Below are 21,481 nucleotides of genomic sequence, written 5' to 3'. Positions count from 1 at the left end.
TACATATCTACACATATATATACCGTATATACACCTATGTATATATTTATATACATATACACATAGCATGTTAGACATGCATATATATATATATATATATATATATATATATAGTTATATACACACACACACACACACACACACACACACACACAGTACACGTATATATACGCATGTATATATATCATATGTGTGTGTGTTTATATGTATGTATGTATGTATGTATGTATTGTATATACATGTGTATATATGTATGCACAAATTGCACATGGATATATATGTTGTGAACAAAAAATTAGGTATTTAAAAGCGACCACTGGTGCTAGACAATTAAAATGAAGCAGGGTACTTATATATAAAAAATGGTACATAAATTTATTAGATAGCACTAAAACAAAACAGAGTTAAAAATTCTGAGCAAAAAGCAAGGGGGTAACATGTGGCCAGAAGGGTAAAAACATGTACACAACAAAATATTTTGCATAAAAAAGACATGGGACATAAAATGTAAGAAAAAGGGAGGGGGGGGGGATTTCTACACATAAAAAAACATTTTTATATATAAAAAAACCCTTCCCTTAAAAGTTCAAAACATAAAAAGTAGGAGTAAGAATATCTTAACTTTTGGTAAATGAGGTATGATCAAGGCAGCACCCAACGCGTTTCGTCCTATCTGGACTTGATGAAGTCCAGATAGGACGAAACGCGTTGGGTGCTGCCTTGATCATACCTCATTTACCAAAAGTTAAGATATTCTTACTCCTACTTTTTATGTTTTGAACTTTTAAGGGAAGGGTTTTTTTTTATATATAAAAAAGTTTTTTTATGTGTAGAAATTCACACCCCCCCCCTTTTTCTTACATTTTATGTCCCATGTCTTTTTTATGCAAAATATTTTGTTGTGTACATGTTTTTACCCTTCTGGCCACATGTTACCCCCTTGCTTTTTGCTCAGAATTTTTAACTCTGTTTTGTTTTAGTGCTATCTAATAAATTTATGTACCATTTTTTATATATAAGTACCCTGCTTCATTTTAATTGTCTAGCACCAGTGGTCGCTTTTAAATACCTCATTTTTTGTTCACAATACTTTCTCCATAGGTACTTATACCAGTACCTTATTGCACTTGAGGTAACTAGCTGACGCCCTGTGAATTACAGGGAGTGCTGTATACAGACAGATAAAGTAAACTTTTATTAAGCACTTACAAGTGCCACCAGGAAGAAAGCAGGCTGCAGAGGACGCTAGACAGCCATTAATAATACTCATGCAGCAAATAAAAAAAATAAAAATATTTTTTTTTTTTGGTGGAGGGGGGTTTCTGGGTGCTCGGAAACCCCCCCTCAGTGCGCCACTGACTAACTGGCAGTTGGATGCATACTACACGTGCACCAGTCAAATTCCTCTGAGCGCCACCCGCTGCATTGGTAAAGAAAAAAACTTTATTGTTCTTGTCTGTACAATCCCTGGCTGTTGGAGCCGACAGCCAGGGACAGTGCTGTGCACCAGGCAATGACAGCAGCTGTCGAAATCTATTGCTGCAGTTATCGGAAGGGTCAGTGCCACTGAACGCTCATACATTGCCAGGCACATTGGCGAGCTACCTTACAGATAACAGGGCTGATAATGACAGGGGCTCATAGAGCCAATGTCATTTAACACACATCCTTAATACATGGAGGAGAAACCCCTTAGTCCTCTAGACCCCAAACAGTTCATATTTTCCAAGTCACCTGTGGATCTTATTGTTGTTATTACACCTGTGTACGGCTAGATGGTCTGAAAGTGTGTACTGCTAGGGGTCCTGAGGCCCGGGGTTGAGAATCACTGCATTAATGTATATTATATATGTGTTTTTTTTTCATCCCTAGAACTGCCGTTGTGTCATCAGAGCCTTCTGTTTATCACAACTATTCTACAGCCGGAAACGTCAAAGCATCGCTACAGGTTTCTGCTCATCTCCATGACTCCAAATACGAAAGACATGCCCAGAAAAAAACAGGGCGTTTCACAGCCATGCTAACATTACAGGGTACGTATCCATGTAAAATGATAGATAAAGTGGAGAGAGATAAAGTACCAATCAATCAGTATCTAACTGTCGCGTTTCTGTAAATGGTTGATACTTTACAGTATCTCAAGATTTGATACATCTTCCCCATATGATGTTTTGATGGGGGGTTGGTAAACTGGAGAACCAATTCAAAGCTGCAATAACACACATTACAGTTTTTCATAGGTCCACCCACTCACACCCCCATTCTGCAGTTACTTAGAGGGGATGAACAAGGACTTGTCTTCATCTGAGATCCTGTAGACCTGGCCACTCTCTCTTTGTAACATGATGCATTTTATATCTTCCATTTGCACATAGAAGTGACACATGTAATTAAGGGGCCCATTTATCAACAATGACATATTGAATACGACCTGCGCAGGTTCTTACCACTCAGGATCGTATTGCAATAATCAATCCCTTCGGGTAAGTGTGTCACCCGGCACCCTCAGGGATAGGGTCTCCGAAAGAAGCCCGTCCCTGCGATGTGCTCTGTAGGCGGCCGGGTTCACATGTGACCGCGATGCCCTGAAAATTTCCGGCGGAGGGTTCCCCAGTAACCCAACCGGAACTTCTTCCCGTGATCTGTAGCCTTTAGGCTACAATGGGCTACCGCAATAAAAAGATTGCGGTAGCTGTGGGGAACAATATCGGGAATGCTTCACATTCCCGATATTGATACCTCAGGCAGCATCGCATCCCACATAGAAACCTATGGGGAATGCGGCTGCGGGTGGAAATGGAGGGATCGCAGTATGTATTGGAGATACCTGCTGCGATCCCTCCTTTATACATTCAGGAGTTCCCTAATATTTGCTGCTAAACCACGAAAACTGGTGTTTTTAGGGACATAGCGGCAAATATTATTTGATAAGTGTGCCCCTAAGATAGTTTCATAGTCACACACATAAGAAGTATTGCAGGTCCACAGTATTTTTTAACTGAAGATGACATTTAAATGTCATCTTCAGTAAAAAAATACTGTGGACCTGCAATCAGATTCCAGGTATTATCTTCTAGAAGGTGCTAGATAAATGAGAAGTAGAACCTGATTGGTTGCTATGGGCAACATCCCATCTTAAATAGAACTCCCGTCTTAGTAAATTTACCCCTTAGTGTGTGTCTTAATGCACTGTGGGCCTGATTCAATAGTGGAAGCAATGCTGATAATAACATTGGAGCGATTATCGGGGAACTACACAAGCATCGCCATTGTACTTTGCACGCACCAAGGTACTTTTGTGAGAATGCTCGTAATGAGGAATCCATCGCAAATGATTGATAGGAGGAGGTCGTTTTGTGGGAGGTAACAGGGAGTGGCGGAAAAATGCAGGCGTGGCGTGGATGTTTGTGGGGCGTGTGTCTCTACATCTGCGATCTCGTACACAGAAAACACGGCATCAGCGTCTCAGTTCCTGTTGCCATTCTGCATGATAATAGATAGAGATGAGCGGATTCGGTTTTACTCGGTTCTCAAAACGGCATCCGATTGGCTATCCAAAACACGTGACATCAGTGAGCCAATAAGATGCCGTTTTGAGAACCGAGTAAAACCGAATCCGCTCATCTCTAATAATAGAGTCACTCAGAATGATCATACTAAAGGATCTGCAACCACCTCTGTGGGCTAGATGCATCATCGCTTGGAAAGTGATCAAATGGAGAGTGAAAAAGTACCAGCCAATCAGCTCCTAACTGACATGTCACAGGCTGTGTTTGAAAAATGGCAGTTAGGAGCTGATTGGCTGGTACTTTTTCACTCTCCATTTTATCACTTTCCAAGTGATGATGCATCTAGCCCAATAATATGTGTGTATGCAGTTGCTGATATTACCGAGTCCACCAGTGTGTGTCTCAATGTATTTCCAGGCGGTGGCACCAATAGCATATTTTTGTATATAAAACTGCATACAGAATTGGAGCGTCTGCGTCTAAATCAGGCCCAGTGTGGCAGTAACACAGAGTCAGAGGTGGGAGCAGAGTTAATAAAAGGAGTAACATTACACATTCGCATGACCATGCTGCACCGCAGGTGATCACAGAGACTTACTGTAGGTGTAAATTTACTAAAGGTTGGTTTCATATCAATTTTGAATCAATTTAAAATTAAAACTGACTGACATCGACAGCATTTCCGACTGCAAAATCTGCCTAGTTATCATCTGTAAAGCCGGAGTTGATGTCACTTGGATTTTGCACTTCTAGATGCCATCGGTTTTGAACTTTCAGTATGTAGAATGGATAAACGATGACAAACCCGTCCAAAAAATGATCTGTGCAGGCTTCTGTAGCTAAAAATGTGAAGAAATGTAAAAAAATTAAAAAAATTATGCCATGGGGTCCCCCCTCAAAAACATAATCAGCCCCTGACCTTTTAGCCCATTCTGGTACTGAAAAATTTGGAGGGGAAACCGGCATGGGGTCCCCCCTTGATTTTTCAGTATCCAGCAGCGGGCTGAACCAGTTTACTCAACAGCAGGGAGACACACATTATGGGGATCAGTATGTGATCCTGGTGCACAGGATGCCGAATGTCAGTATACTGACATCGGCATCCCGGGTGCTAGAATGCAGGCAGGGGGGCCAGCTGAACGAAGCCCTTCGCCACAGGTTCTATTCTCCCCATATGGGTGTCATGGACACCCATAGAGGGGAAATCACCTACCTCGCAGCAGTGGCGTGCGGTGAGGTCAGTGGCTGGTGAGGCACTGCAACCATAATGTCTGCCGTATCCCGCCGATGACCCCTACAGCCGCTGAGCCAATGCCAGCTACCCCCGCCACCGCCAATGGCTTACAAACTCGTCCCGGCACTCCACCACTAATTCGCATCTCAGTCCGATGCCGCCAATGCCTGCAGCCTGCCTGCTCATTAAACTTGTGATGAGCAGGCGGCTAATATATTGTACATTTTTATAGAAAAAAAAATAAAAAATAGTGTTTGGGACTGGGGAGGGAGTGGGAGGAGAACATGAATGCAATTTTGTTGTCCAGGGCTTCCATTAACTTAATAGCACCGTGGGTGTGGTGCTATTAAGTTAATAGAAGTCCTGGACAACAAAATAGCCAGCAGTGGGTGACAGGGAGAGGGTGACGCTAGAGAGAGGGTGACAGCTGTGGGTGACAGGGAGTGGGTGACGCCAGGGAGAGGGTGACAGGAAGAGCGTGATGCCAGGGAGAGGGTGACAGGAAGAGCGTGACGCCAGGGAGAGGGTGACAGTGAATGATGCCAGGGGGAGGGTGATTGCAGGGAGAGGGCGCCAGGGAGTGGGTGACGATAGGGAGTGGGTGACGACAGGAAGAGGGTGACGCCAGGGAGAGGGTGACAGGAAGAGCATGACGCCAGGAAGAGGGTGACAGCAGTGGATGATGCCAGGGAAAGGATGACGGGGAGGGTGGCAGCAGTGGGTGACAGGGAGTGATGCCAGGGAGAGGGTGATGACAGGAAGAGGGTGACAGTAGTGGGTGACAGGGAGAGGGTTACGCTAAGGAGAGGGCGACATTAGTGGGTGACAGGGAGAGGGTGATCTGCATTGCCCTGGACCCTTGAGGGCTTGTAACAGCAGCTGGATACCTTCCTGGTAGCAGACCAGACTATCCTACAACTTCAATGTAGCTCCACTGTCCACCTGAGCACTACCCCTGTCGAGGTCTGCAACTTGTCTGGACAGACAAGCAGGAAGCAGTGGTCACTATGGGCTGCGGCTGCTCCCGCCCCCCGCTCCCACTGCTATTTCTTCTATTGGCGGTGCCTACAAACCCTCCCCCCCCCCCCCCGAATCACTGACACTTACCGCGGGCTGAGCGTTGGTTGTCTAGCATTGGAGGGGGTGAGTCAGACCGAACAGCTGCGGCGGCGGGTCTCCCTCCGGGTAAGTAGCTGAGGTGCAGCGACGGGGAAGGTGGCTGGGAGGAGACAGTGCGAGGGCAGCTGATGTGTAGAGAGGTCACAGTGTGGTATGGCATAGCAGCGGCTGTGGGTATTATTACCCACAGCCGCTGCTGTGCCAGACCACACTGTGACCTCTCTCCACACCAGTGCCATGTAAAAGAGGTCAGTCTGAGGTAGACGGACTCAGCAGTGCCCAATCAGCAGCAGCTCACCGGCGCCCAATCACCTCCTCCACAGTGACAGGGGCGTGCTTTCATATGGGCTGAAAGCACGCCCCTGTCAAAGAGGCACATCTACTAGTGCCGCTTACAGAGCTTTTTTTTAATGGGATTTTACTCCCCGCAGCATGGCCCCGCCCCCCGCTTCCGGCCCTTTTACATTCTCAGCGGGAGGCACCGACAACGGTGCCTCCAAAACACTTAAAAAATGATTAAAATAATACAAATATACTTATGACAAAATCTGTGTCATAAGTATATTCTTTGTATTATTTTAATCATTAATGACAGGGGAGGCACTGCCTCCCCTGCCTCCCCTTACTGCACGTCCCTGCCTCACCGGTATTCCGGCAGCGGTATAGTACCCCCTTCAGGATCCTGGCATCAGTATTGAGACAGCCGGGATCCCGACAGGTGATATCTTAACCGCATACCACAATATGGGGTCCCCCTACCATCACGTAATATACCCTCAAACTGGTCAGCCCAAAGCTGTGATTTCAGGGAAAGTGGGGAACCCCAGAGGAACCACAGCCTTGGGACGCACAAGCACTGTATGCATACTGTACATTTAGGGGCAGATTTAACAATGTGTGATGTTCTTGTTATCACTCGTTACAAATGATAAACAGTGCCCCAGCCAATCAGCTCCTGTCATTTTCAGACACATAACAGTTAGGAGCTGATTTTTTGGAGCACCATTTATCATACGTAATGAGTGATAAGAAGAATATCACTTGTTGTTAAATCTGTCCAATAGTGCATGCCCGAGAACTACAATTCCCACATGGTTTCCTCACACCTCTCTCAGCCAATCAGTGGGCACTACCATAAAAACCATATTGGGCAGTGGTGTAGAAACGGGCTAGTAGGTCAGGGGCTGGTTATGTTCTCGTGGGGTGGGGGCCGGGGGCTACATTGTTTTTTAAATACTGTAATTTTTAACCATTTCTTCTTATTTTTAACTAAAGAAGCCTGCCCAGCTCAATACTGTGCAATGCTTCTCCCAAACATGACTGTCCCAGGTGGGTCTATTGCTTGGTTGTTTTTGCTGTTGGTTTTTATTCAATTTTGAAACTGTTAGTAAATCTCCAGTTTCTATAGACGGCTATGAAAAAGTATAAATTTGCTGGTCCGATGTTCTGACTTTAGTGATTCTCTGATTAGCAAACACAGCTGAATATAGACCAAAAAATCAAAATCAGCCACAAATAGTTAATTCAACCCCTATAGTTAAGAGCAGGGCCAATGCAAGGTCTCTCTGCATCCTAGGCAAAGCTTCAGCCTTACGCACCCTAACCTGCACCCCCCCCCCCTCCCCACACACACACACATACATCTCCCAGAGGAGAGAGGTAGGTGGCCACTAGGTTGGGTGAATGTATACATATACAGAGAAAAGGGACAACACACAAGCACTTTTAAAGTGATAAAGTATATTGTAAGCAAGTCACAAAATGTTGTGACTTTGTTCACAATATACTTTCACTTTAAAAGTCCTTGAGTGCCGTCTGTTCTTTTTATGCTGTATAATACTGTATATGGGGTCTGCTGGGGATATTGGGATTGGGTACGGGATGCCGCTGGTCAGAATACCATCAGCAGCATCCCGACCACCATAAAACAGACATTTTTAATTAAATATATTAACCCTTAAAATTACTTACCCCTTACCCTAACTCTCCCTCCCCACAGCCTAACCCCAGTGACGTGCGGTGAGCTCACTGGCTGGGGAGGCCCTGGCAGCTAACCCCCCGCCCTCCCCATATTTCCCCCCCCCCATTGAGGAAAAAAAAAAAGTGTAGTCCCCCACACACCACTAAAACCAGCACCAGGCAGAACCAGCCAGGGGGTTGATGCCATAGCAGGGGAGACACTCAGTGTGGGGCCCACCTGCCATGCCATTAAAGTGCCCCACCAAGCCAGTCAGCCCAGGGCTGAAGTTTCTCGGAAAGTGGGGCCCCCCCAAAATTAAAATGGGTGGCGGTGGGTGCGGGGTTCATTGTATGCTAGTATTGTTCTTTACAGGTGGCCTACAGGTCCCAGCAAGCCTGCCCCAGCATGCAGGCACTTGGAGAACCACAAGTGCCAGCATGCCCGGACAAAGGGTCCGCTGGCACCTGTAGTCCACCTGTAAAGGAAAATGGGAGTTCTATTTAAGATGGGATGTTGCCCATAGCAACCAATCAGATTCCAGGTATTATCTTCTAGAAGGCACTAGATAAATGAGAAGTAGAATCTGATTGGTTGCTATGGGTAAATTTACCCCATGGTCTTTAAAAAAGTTTCTCATACGTCCTAGAGGATGCTGGGACTCCAACAGGACCATGGGGTATAGACGGATCCGCAGGAGCCTGGGCACACTATAAAGACTTAAACTGGGTGTGAACTGGCTCCTCCCTCTATGCCCCTCCTCCAGACCTCAGTTAGACTTTGTGCCCAGGAGTGATGGGTCACACACTAGGGGAGCTCTACTGAGTTTCTCTAAAAGACTTTATGTTAGGTTTTTTATTTTCAGCGAGACCTGCTGGCTACAGGCTCCCTGCAGCGTGGGAGTAAGGGGGGAGAAGCAGGACCTACTTCTTCTTAGTTCAAGGGCTCTGTTTCTCGGCTACTGGACACCATTAGCTCCAGAGGGTTCGATCACTTGGTGCGCCTAGCTGCTTGTGCCCGGAACCACGCTGTCACCCCCCTCACAGAAGCCAGAAGAAAGAAGTCGGGTGAGTATGAGAAGAACAGAAGACTTCAGTGACGGCAGAAGACTTCAGTAACGGAGGTACAGCGGTTGCGCTGCGCTCCATGCTCCCACACACCAACGGCACTCACAGGGTGCAGGGCGCTGGAGGGGGAGCGCCCTGGGCAGCAGGTTACTGTTTTCTTTATAAGACTGGCCTTGAAAGCATTGTCGGTGCCTGGGCACCGTGTCTCATTCCCCCGTCAGCATGTTAGAGCGCGCTACGCGCCTTTGATCCCGCTTACACGGGTGCAGGGCGCTGGGGGGGGAGAGCGCCCTGGGCAGCGAGTTACAGGTTTTTTTAAGGGCTGACATGTTTACATGTGGGCTGCCGGGGGCTCCGTGTCCCAGACCCCCGCCGGCGCGTTGCAGCGCAGTGCGCGCCATTTTTCCCCCGCCGCCGGCTTCCATGGGTGCAGGGCGCCGGGGGCACCCTGGTCAGCATATATATATATATCGGGTTATTTATATGTGTAAAGTTTATTTGTGGGTCCCGGGCGCCCCATGCGATAACCCCGCCATTTGATAGCGGGGGTGCGCTGCGCGCCGGGGCTTCAGCACGCCGATGGTCTGCTTGGGTGCAGGGCGCACGGGGGGGGGAAGCGCCCTGAGCGGCTTTAGTGTCTGATGGTATATAGTGTCTTTACACTATATACGGTGCCCGACCTGTCTATAGATAATATATTGGAGCTATAGCACGCCGAGGGGGGCGGGGCTTAAAATAATATATATACAGGGGATTACTCACTGTATATAGGTCCCCCCAGCTCAATATAGGTATATATATATATATTGTTTGAGTGGGCTTAAGCGCACCGGAAGGGGTGGAGCTTAGCCCTCACAGAGGAGTCAGCGCCATTTTCCTCAGGTCCCCACCAAGATTTACTGTATAGTAAGAAGGAGGGGGGGCACAGTGTTTTTAAAACTTTTTAATGCTATATGGGTGTCAAATAGCATTATGTTTGATAATGGACGCATAATCCTTGTTGTGATACCTAAATTCAGTGTTTCCTTGTTTGTTTCCCACTATCGGTTAGTCGACAAATGTCGACAGGTGTCAGGGCTATGTCACAAGCTACTGTGGGGATAACTGTCGGCTTCGCCGGCGCATGGCGGTACTTGATTCGGAAAATTAAGTATTGGCAGCTTGGGGTTTGTGTGCTTAAAAAAGTAAACACGCTAGGGGAGGCACAGTTGTTTGTGGATGCCCCGTCGGCATCAACGGTATTTCCTGGGTAAAAAAATTAACAGGCTGTTATTGCCTTGTACCTGTATATATATATATATATATATATATATATATATATTTATAGGTATATGTGGGGGGGGTGTTATTGAAATTGTATATGTATGCTTCCCTCAGACCCCTCGGGGTTCCAAGATTATTATAATTTTTTGCCCGCTTACTATTCCTTGCTGTCGACATTTACTAAGTTTCTGTCGACCATAACGTTCCTGGTAGATCCACATCGGGGACATGTCAGTACATGGTCATACACATTCACAACACATTACTGTCACTAGGGACCTGACGGGTCTGGACAATCCACTTGCGTATAGGTTATATCTATATGTATATATATGTAGATATAGGTTTATATATGCATGGTTAGGATATATGTGTTTTATAGTGTATTACATGATGTATATCCATGAATGCTGAAATAATGGTATTCTTCTCATGTGCTGGTCGCTCTGTTGATTAAGCTCTAGATTGGCCGGGACGAGTTGGTTTTCGATCCTCTCAAGGAGTCGAAATATTATTCTCTTCCCGACGCGGAGAGAACATTATGGCAGTCAACTCCTGGTAGACGCAGAGCCCGGTCGCAAAGGATCATACACTGGAAGCTAAGTGATATTTTATTTCTATACTTTGACCTTGTTTGCATTGCATGCACATGAGGGAGTGTTGTATTCGGGTAAGCATCCGATAGTATTACCCTACCCAGAGTGGGTAAGCTTGCTTATGTTGATTCTACTTTATAACATTGCAGCAGGCGGCCGCGTGACAGCAGGAGGTGTGGCCGGGAAAATGCTGAGGATGTCTCCGAGAGATACTGGAGGGAGGTATACATCTGTTTGGAAAGGCCTCTGTTCAGTCAATCTCGGCGGATACCACTGGTAAGTCTAACTTCGTGAGTTAGCCTCCTTCACAACGGTTGGTGACGCATTCTTTTGTGGGATGCAGTCGTTTTTAACCGGTTCGATACCGTTCTTTTTTCCTTTTCTGTGCAGACAGTGGAAGGTTGAAAGGTAAGAGTTCTGCAGCCTTGTTAGGTTCGCAGAAGTGGATGTCGTTTTCTGTTTCCACCACATCCACCGCTTGTCGCTGAATCTATCTGGCTGGTTCCCACTCCGGTGAGCACTCGTCTACTAATTTTCAGTTGGTCCAAAAATAGACTAGGACCTGTGAGTTATTTATAGAATCCAAAGGGGAACATTCTGAGTGACGGTTGTTTCCCCTTACTGTTTTTCTAATAGATCTTGACGTTCCCCTCTGGAAGGGGAGGTAGTACGCAACGCCATACAGAGGTGCGTTAGGTTCAGGACATTGTCCGGTTGTCCCTGTAAAAAGGTGCAAATCGTTGTTTCTCTCTGACTGTTCTTTGACACAGGGATTGGCTGTTGTTCCCATCGACACAGATGTCGGAGGTGGGTTTCAGAGTAGATATTGACCGGTTAATGTTCGGTGTTTTTCCTATGGAAAGAGGTCTGAGGTTCCAGAGTTGGATCAGCTTTGCTGTGACACTTCATCAATATGTTCTGTTACTAAAACAGATGGGTGCGGCCTAAGAGGCCTTTTTTGGTGAGCAGGTCTACTACCAGAGTGGCTTTCAAGGGGCCAGTTGGAAATGTGGTCCGGGTCTCACCTGCACATGCGCCGGAATATAATCCTAACGGCCAGGACATAACTCCTGTGGTGTCTACTCGGTTCTCTCCTTCTAGAGAAATGAAGGTTCGGGATCCAGGTTTAGATCCTGGTGTCCGTGCATACGGATCTCCGAGGCTGGGGAACAGTCCTTGCAAGGGACGTATTTCCAGAGGATAAGGTCAAGTTGGAAAGCTTGTCTGCAATAAGCTTTCTTGCTTTAAGAGCTATTTTCAATGAACATATTCTTCGTGTTCTGCCCATGTTAGTTCTGCCAGACCACTTGTCAGCAGTGGCGTAAGTAAGCCGCTATGGCGGAACAAGGAGCAAAGCGGCGATGGCAGAAGATGCACAGTTTTGCCGTGGGGTGGAAAGTCTGGTAAACGCTATATTAGCAGTCTTAGTTCCGGAGGTAAACGACGGAGAAATAGATTTCCTCTGCTGACGCGATCTCCATCCGGGAGAAATTCAGTCATCATCGAGAAGTTTTCACAGACGTGACAAGTCTTTGGGGAGTGTCGCAATTGGTCCTGTTGACGCCTCGCTTCAACGAGAGGCCTTGTTTCAGGTCAAGGAACACTCAAGCTATAGCAGCGGACACCCTCGTGACACCGTGGGTGTTTTTAGTCGGTCTATGTGGCCTCTCCGCTTTCATTTTTTCTGACGGTGATAAACGTAAGAAGAACAAAGGTTTAGGCGATCCTCTCGGATCCGGGCTAGCCGAGGAGGGTTTGCTATCCCGTTTTTCATGATTTACTCATAGAAGATTCCTGCCCTCATCCTCTACGTGAGGAACTGTTACAACAAGATCAGGGCGTGTATCAAGACTTACCGCGACTGCGTCTGACGGCGTGGCGGTTGAATGCCATATCCTAAGCCGAAAGGAGGTTCCCAGTGAAGTCATTTACTCAATTCTTCAGGCTTGGAAAGAAGTAACGGCAAAGCCTTATCACCGTAGTTGGCGTAACTATGTGTCTTGGTGTGAATCCAGGAAGGTTCCTACGGAAGACTTTCAGCTAGGTCGTTCTTATCCATACTTTACAAGCCGGTGTGGATGCAGGCCTAAAGGTGGGCTCCATTTCAGTGCAGTATGGCCTTATAATTTTCTTTAACAAAAATTTCTCTCTTGGAAAGTGGTCATGCTATTGGCTTTGGCGTCCGCAAGACGGGTGTCGGAAGTGGTGTTTTTTATCTCACAAGAAGCCTTATTTGCTCTTCCATGTGGATAGAGAGGAATTGAGAACTCGGATAGTAGTTCTGCCAAGAGTGGTTTCTGGGTTTCACAGAAATCGCCCTATTTTGATGCCGGTGGTTACTTAGGCATTAGCTGATTCAAAGTCTCTCGATGTTGCTGGGGATTTCAATATTTAGGTCACCAATTTGGCTCAGTTGGAGAAACAGAGGCTCTGTTTGTCCGGGATGCTCCCAGCGTGATTGGGGTGACTGCGTTATGCAGTCTGTTACCCGCTGGATCTGTGATGCGATTTGGAATGTTCGTTCTACGGCTGGATTGCCATTACCGAAGTAGGTAGAGGCCCATTCTAATAGGAAGATGGGCTCTTCTTGGGCGGATACCCGAGGTGTCTCGGCGGTTCAACTTTGCCGAGCGGATACTTAGTCGGGTTCAAACATTTTTGCTTTGCTCTACAAGTTTGATACCCTGGCTGAGGGGGACCTCATGTTTGCTCAATCAGTGCTGCAGAGTCGTCCTCCCTCTCCTGCCCGTTCTGGAGCTTTGGTATAGACCCCATGGTCCTTTTGGAGTCCCCAGCATCCTCTAGGACGTATGAGAAAATAGGATTTTAATACCTACCTGTAAATCCTTTTCTCTTAGTCCGTAGAGGATGCTGGGCTCCCGTCCCAGTGCGCACTGTGTCTGCAGTTACTGGTTTTGGTTACAATCTGGTGGCGTTTCTTCTCTGTCAGGCGGTTGCTGACGTTGTTCATGACATGACATGCGGTGTCTTATTATTGGTTGTGTTGAAACACAGGTTGTGTTACATATTCGCTCAGCATATGGCTGTATGTATTTCATACCGAGGGCTGGTATTCTGTTGAAGGCCATGTCTTGCGGTATGTTTGTGGTGTGAGCTGGTATAACACTCACTGTGTTTAAATTATAAATTCTTTCCTCGAAATGTCCATCTCTCCTGGGCACAGTTTTCTAACTGAGGTCTGGAGGAGGGGCATAGAGGGAGAAGCCAGTTCACACCCAGTTTAAGTCTTTATAGTGTGCCCAGGCTCCTGTGGATCCGTCTATACCCCATGGTCCTTTTGGAGTCCCCAGCATCCTCTACGGACTAAGAGAAAAGGATTTACCGGTAGGTATTAAAATCCTATTTTTATTACACAGGGTCTTCACCTGGGGGCGGCGGCCTCTAAGCTCTTTTGTGTGGCCGCCGCCTACCCAGGGCTTCCGGCGTCTTCACCTGGGGCGGCGCCACCTCCCCAGGGCTTCTGGCGTCTTCACCTTGGAGGCGGCGGCCTTTAAGCTCTTTTGTATAGCCGCCGCCCATCCAGGACTTCCACGGCGTCTTCTCTCTTCAGGAGCTCTTCTCTGCTCCTCCTCCGCTGTCGGACTGACAGCCGCTGCCTCATATAAGTCAGCGGGAGGGGGCGGGGCGATGACGCGTCGAGCCGTGATTGGCTCGCGGTGGCCATCTTCAATTTCAAAAATGACGCTGAGGTGCCATTTTTGAAATGGGTACCGCTCCGCTCCCAAACTCTGCAGAATGTCCCTGACTGCCGATTCCCGCCGCCGCCACCGCCGCACGCATCTCTGCCGCATCCCGCTGCCCGCACCTCTGCCGCCCGGCCTGTCGCATCCCGCACCTCCGCCGACGCCCACACAGTGATTGATAGCGGATCCAGTGACGGATCCGCTGGCCAATCACTGTGGTCTCACTCACAGGGGCGTGCTTTCATAGGTTGAAAGCACGTCCCTGTATAAAAGCGGCACCTCTAATGGTGCCGCTTTCCCATGTAATTTCAATGGGCTTTTCCTGCCCATTGCTAGGCCCCACCTCCCGCTCCCATACCTTTCCCCATTCACAACGGGAGGCACCACAATTGGTGCCTCCCAACCCCACTTTACACCTCATAATGATGATTAAAATAATAAAGGAGGTACTTATGACACAGAATATGTGTCATAAGTATTTTTTTGTATTATTTTACTCATTAATGACAGGGGAGGCACTGCCTCCACTGACTTCCCTGACTGCACGTCCCTGCCTAACCCATACCCTCCATGGCATACTAACATTCAGGATGCCGGCTGTCGGGTTTCCGGCGCCAGTATTCTGAACCCCAACATCCCATCCACTGGGATGCCATCTACATCCCTTTAATTGTAAGTGTATAACAGAGACGTGTGGTGAGGTAAATGGCTGAGGAGGCACTGGCCGGCACCAGAGCCAGAATTACATGCAATATATGAGTTAAATGGTGCATCTGGGCATTATACACAGGTGCAGCAGTATAAACTCCTGGAAATTTGGTGAATTTTGATTAAAAATGTGCGGAAAAGATAAGCAGGTAAGGCACTGTCTCCCCTGCCATAGACGCTTTACTCCAGAGTTTTGGCTATAAAAATGATTAGAATAATGCAAAGAAATTCTTTGAATTCTTTCTATACTTTATACAGTAAAAACTCTGGCACAAATGTTAGCATAACAGAAAAGGCTCTGCCTCACCCCACCACACGTCACTGGTGTATACATACATATATACGCACAGACATATATTTATACTGTATGCTCCTTATGTGCTTCATTCCCCCATCTGTACGTTCAGGACCAACCCGCATACTGAGACATCCTTCACTTTTTGCTAGATGAATGAATTCAGTGGTGCCCTCCAGTGGCCGGCGCCCCTAGGCAGCCGCCTAAAGCTGCCTAATGGTAGAGCCGGCACTGGTTAAGAGGGACATATCCTGGCTGAACTCTAAATTGCAGTGTAAAAAAATCAGTGACCAATGGAATGTATTATTACATTATTGTCAGAACAGCTGAAGGATACCAACTGTATGGTGATACTAGATGGCCATGGGGCGGTTTGATATCACACATGGGTGATGGAGCTAGATGACACAACTTTGCCATTCAGTTCCAATGGAAAATATATACAAGTTGAGTATCCCATATCCAAATATTCCGAAATACGGAAAATTCCGAAATACAGAATTTTTTAAGTGGGACTAAGATAGTGAAACCTTTGTTATCTGATGGCTCAATGTACACAAACTTTGTTTAATACACAAAGTTATTAAAAATATTATATTAAATGACCTTCAGGCTGTGTGTATTAGGTGTATATGAAACATAAATGCATTCTGTGCTTAGACTTAGGTCCCATCGCCATGATATCTCATTATGGTATGCAATTATTCCAAAATACTGAAAAATACGATATCCAAAATACTTCTGGTCCCAAGCATGTTGGATATGGGATACTCAACCTGTATATATTCTCATAACATTCTGATTTGAAATACTAGCTTGCAAAGCATTTTTACTTTTAATATGTTCAGCTATCGACATCTTGTCTAAGGGCCCGAATCAGACCTGATCGCTGCTGTGCTTTTTCGCACAGCGGGTGATTATTGATAGACTGCGCATGCATATGCACCGCAATGTGCACGTGCGTCACCAAACAACAACAGGCATCGCCGAACAGCGACAGGCTGGTGCGAAAAATTACAATCATACAGCCATTCGCATACTGATTGACAGGGAGAGGCCGTTTGTGGGTGGTAACTGACCATTTACTGGGAGTGTCCGGAAAAACACAGGCGTTCCCAATTGTTTTCTGGGAGGGTGTGTGACGTCAGCTCCGGAACCGATCAGCACATTCTGATCGCACTGTAGGAATAAGTCCTGGGCTGCGCACAGACTGCACACACGAGTAAAAAACATTCCTTGGTGTGTGAGGTGCGAACAGATTTGCAGCTATCTGCTGACTGAGGGTAATATTTGTAGCATGGCGTACACATGCGAACACACACTTGCACAGCGAATATACACTGCCCTTGGGCGGCAACTATCTGAACGCAGGAAAACAAAATTAGCAGCCCAGCAATCAGATCTGAATCACCCTCTAAGTTTTCTACCCTTTGCTTTGCATGTGGAATCTTTCGCTGTTGAAAGCTTGGGAATCCCTTTGCCGGCAGCGGTTACTGTCCGCATTAGCACAGGAGAAGCCTTTGTAGATATCCAGCACCCCTAAACTTGCTACAGTATTCAACCAAACTACTGTAGGGACTTATTTACCTGCCCTAACTGATTCAAACATGCCGAGTAGGTGGAGCTGTCCTTTCAATTATGTATTTGTACTCCCTGCAGTGATCTTGTACAGAAGAAGCCTATTATGTATATAAAGAAAATGTCATCAATCCTCTGGTACTTGCTGGTATCCAATTGCAAAATGTCTTCTGTTTTTCAGATGTTATAAGCAATATCACAATTACTGGCCCTACAGAGACCACCATCATGCAGAATCTCAGTTTGTCTTTGCGTGTCTTTGGCAGGTGAGTATTACTTACAACAATACAGATTGTACATATAGATGTAAGGGTAAATGCATGAAGGGGTGATATAGGGGAGAAGCGGTATCAGCCCACCATAACGTGCGCTGATACCGCTTGTCCCCCATGTGTGATGGCTGCGGTGAAAGCACGGTGACAGGGTAGCTGTGCGCCCCTGTCCATATCAGCGCTGCTATCTGCCGATATGCCCGACCAGTGTATGAACAGTCAGCATCGCTCACCGTTTCGACACCTGCAACTATTAATTTCAACAGCTGCAGGTGGCGATGCTCATACACACAGCAGGGAGCAGGGACAGAGCTGTCCCAGCCTGTGGCGGGTGCCGGCTCCGGACTGGGTTGGGGATCTCGCTTGAGTAGGGGAAGATCCCGCGCATGCGCAGAGGAGCCGGCTGGGAAGGAGACACAGCACTTCAGCTCTGATCTGATGCGCTGTGAGCTCAGGGGGACATTGCTGGAGGGGGGAGAGCTTCGGCAGACAAGATGTTCATACAGCTTGTCGATGTCCCTTCCTGCTTCTTCTCGGAAATGATGCTAAGCAGGAAGTGTCATAGCGGCACACCACGGCCTTCCTGCACCAGGGTGACAGGAGCCTCACCTCACTATTCTGTGCTGTTTATGATGTTTAGTTACCGTCTTCATCTCCTACTTGTCTGAGGGGGCCCAGTTTTGAAGAATGACCGTACTGTCAGATGCTCCCAACAATATAACTGTATTCAGGACATTTATTGGCTTGACATAGATTCACATGTATTGTAGATTGTCATTTGACGAATTTATTTTCTAAAGCAAATTTCAATATTACATTCTTTGCATAGATAATAATTAAGCTTTATGATTATGTTACTTACCCGGTGGATTGAATTAGGTAGCAGGGGAGCATAAGCAAAACAGATTTTTGTGGCCTGTCATTGTATTTAACAGGGATACAATGGGTTTTGTTACCGGTAAATGCTTTAAATGAATGAGGTGATGACCATGAACTTCACCGGACTGGAAGGCGAGGTAAAGGTTATCCGTGCAGTGCAGAATAATAGTTTACTCTGAGATTGATACGTAATAAAACTGATTTAATATAACCTTCTCGGAGGTTAATAGATACACGGGTCTATGTACTAAGCCTTCAAGAGAGATAAAGTGGAGAAAGATAAAGTGACAGCCAATCAGCTCCTAACTGTCAGCCTACAGCTGATTGGTTGGTAGTTTATCTCTCTCCACTTTATCTGTCTCCAAGTCTTAGTACATAGACCCCACAGAGTCACAGCTCACTGATTCATTAAACAATGATAACTTACTCTGTCTATCTATCTATCTATCTGTAATTCCACAGTACTGGGTATCCTTTTCAGTAAATTTAGATTATTTTTTTTTTAAAGAGATACCATAAACCAAGGTGTCACATCAAGATTCACTATGGGGGTAATTCAGACAGCATCGCTGCAGCGGCAGCGATTGCAGTTTGAATTAGTTTGTGGAGTGCGCACACGCAGCGGCAGCACTGTGCGTGCGCACCCTGGGAGCCTAGTGAGATGCTATCAGCATCTCAGGGCTGCGATCGCCTCTGCCTGATTGACAGGCAGAGGCGGTTGCAGGGTGGGAGGGGGCGTACCAACGGCCAGTAGCGGATCTTGCCACGAGCAAGCAGGACTTTTGCCCGGGGCGCCGCCATCCGGAGGGCGCCGCACCATGGCAAGATCAGCTGCTGCTGTGGTGCCCCCCGCTGCCCGCTGTCCTGTGAAGGGAAACTAGACGCGTGGGCTGCCCGCTGTGAAGGGAAACTAGACGCTATGCGTCTAGTTTCCCTTCCTGGAGAGGACCTTAACTGTAATGATGTGCGGTGCGCGTTGACGTCATTGCGCACCGCACAGCAAAGGTCCTCTCCACGAAGGGAACTAGACGCTTAGCGTCTAGTTTTCCTCCGTGGAGAGGACCTTTGCTGTGCGGTGCGCGATGACGTCATCGCGCACCGCACATCCTACTACAGTACAGGGGGGCGTGACTGACCACACCCCCTGTATGAAGCCACGCCCCCTAATGCCACCCGGGGCGCAAGAAGCCCCGGAACCGGCCCTGCCAACGGCGTTAGAACGCCGTTGGCGAGGCGTGGTCTAGACAACAGAGGCATGTACGGACCGTTGGGGGAGAGCTGCAGTGGCTGCATGACATCACATGCAGCCTCTGCGACCCGGGACGCGGTGAGTAGCGGCCTGCCAGCACGCAGGAGCTGCACTGGCAGGGAGTTACTCATCAGGTACAAAAGCATTGCATGGCGAGCATTGCCGCCATGCAATGCTTTTGTACCTGTGCGGGGGAAGGGCCTGACATGCGGGGCGGACTAGCCCTGTGCTGGGCGTCCCCCCGCATGTCTGTGTCCCTGATCGTAGATGTGCTAAATTTAGCACATCTACAATCAGATCTGAATTAGGCCCTATAAGTTCTATTTGTTTTAATAGTGACTTGTTTAAAATGTTTGTTTTGTGGTCATGGACTAACGCAGTGGTTCCCAAACTTTTTTGAATCACAGCGCCCTAGGGTATCAGAATTTCTTTCACGGCACCCCTGGGCCAAAAGTTTCTTGAGAAATTCAGAAAAAAATATTAAATGAAGGGTCACTTATGTGGTGAGGGACAGGATTCACTTCTGTTTGTCCATATATTTTATGATGAGAAGCCACAAGCACTGGTTTTGTCTATTACATTGACTGTAAATAATATGAAGTGGTCCTGGACCACCAACCCAGGGCACCCCTGCAGGGTGTGGTTCATAGGGTCCACCACACTTACAGTAGGTCGACAGTATCTAGGCCGACCACTATTGGTCGACAGTGACTAAGTCTACACAAGCATTAGGTCGACATGAGCAAGGTCGACAAGACAAAAGGTTGACATTTTTTTTATTTTTTATTTGGTGTTATTTTCTTCGTAGAGTGACCGGGAACCCCAATTAGTGTACCATGTCCCCTCGCAGTCGGGCAAGGTGCCTCGCTCTGCTACCGCTGCGCTCGGCAGAGGTTGCCGTTCCCAATCGTAGGCCATGTGGATCATAAAGTATGAAAATGTTAAAAAAAATGAAAAAAGATTGTGAAAAACTCATGTTGACCTTTTGTCATGTCGACCTAGTGACCATGTCGACATAGAAACCATGTCGACATAATACATGTCGACAGATAGTGGTCGACCTGATGACTGTCGACCTAAGTGTGGTCGACTTAGAGACCAGATAACCCCTCCCCCCTGCAAGTACCCCGAGGCACCCCAGGGTGCCACGGCACACAGTTTGAGAACCCCTGGACTAACGTATTAGACAGTGATATAGGGGGTCATTCCGAGTTGTTCGCTCGCAAGCGGATTTTAGCAGATTTGCTCATGCTAAGCCGCCGCCTACTGGGAGTGAATCTTAGCATCTTAAAATTGCGAACGATGTATTCGCAATATTGCGATTACACACCTCGTAGCAGTTTCTGAGTAGCTTCAGACTTACTCGGCATCTGCGATCATTTCACTGCTTGTCGTTCCTGGTTTGACGTCACAAACACACCCAGCGTTCGCCCAGACACTCCCCCGTTTCTCCAGCCACTCCTGCGTTCTTTCCGGAAACGGTAGCCCCCCCATGAAGTGCAAAATGATACAAAACATGTTTCTGTTGAAATAGTTGTGGTACCTTTCAGGAGGCAATTGGACTAACATGGGAATAGTCACGGAATAACATTATAGGAAATCAGTTTTAAGTTGCCAGTTTTTTTCTTCAACCTTGTTTTCAGTGTTATAAAACGAAAATAATTAAAAATATATTAATTCACTTGGTTAACAAGGTGCAACATAATAAATGCCATGTATTTGTGGAATACAGGGCCTAATTCAGAGATGTGGGCTAATATATTCACAGCTGCAATCCCTTACAAAGATAATGGCCCTCATTCCGAGGTGTTCGCTCGCTAGCTGCTTTTAGCAGCAGTGCAAACGCTAAGCCGCCGCCCTCTGGGAGTGTATCTTAGCTTAGCAGAAGTGCGACCGAAAGGATTGCAGCGCGGCTACAAAAAAAATTGTGTAGTTTCTGAGTAGCTCGAGACCTACTCCTAGATAGCGATCACTTCAGACTGTTTAGTTCCTGTTTTGATGTCACAAACACGCCCTGCGTTCGGCCAGCCACGCCTACGTTTCCCCAGCCA

At 47.1% G+C, this 21,481-nt stretch overlaps 1 protein-coding gene across 2 annotated transcripts in view; it reads left to right on the top strand.

The window, feature by feature from the left end:
* TMEM130 (transmembrane protein 130) overlaps positions 1-21,481 on the top strand; it is a 130,474-nt gene that overhangs the window by 21,289 nt on the left and 87,704 nt on the right. For both annotated transcript variants that reach the window (XM_063934506.1, XM_063934507.1), the window contains exons 4-5: positions 1,873-2,033; positions 17,212-17,296. In XM_063934506.1, the coding sequence (XP_063790576.1) occupies positions 1,873-2,033; positions 17,212-17,296 (246 nt within the window). The remainder of the gene's footprint in view (positions 1-1,872; positions 2,034-17,211; positions 17,297-21,481) is intronic.

Source organism: Pseudophryne corroboree, chromosome 7, assembly GCF_028390025.1.
Source record: "Pseudophryne corroboree isolate aPseCor3 chromosome 7, aPseCor3.hap2, whole genome shotgun sequence".
NCBI classification, from domain to species: domain Eukaryota; kingdom Metazoa; phylum Chordata; class Amphibia; order Anura; family Myobatrachidae; genus Pseudophryne; species Pseudophryne corroboree.
The sequence above is the reverse complement of the archived record's forward strand: the minus strand, read 5'-3'. Positions and strand labels throughout refer to the sequence as shown.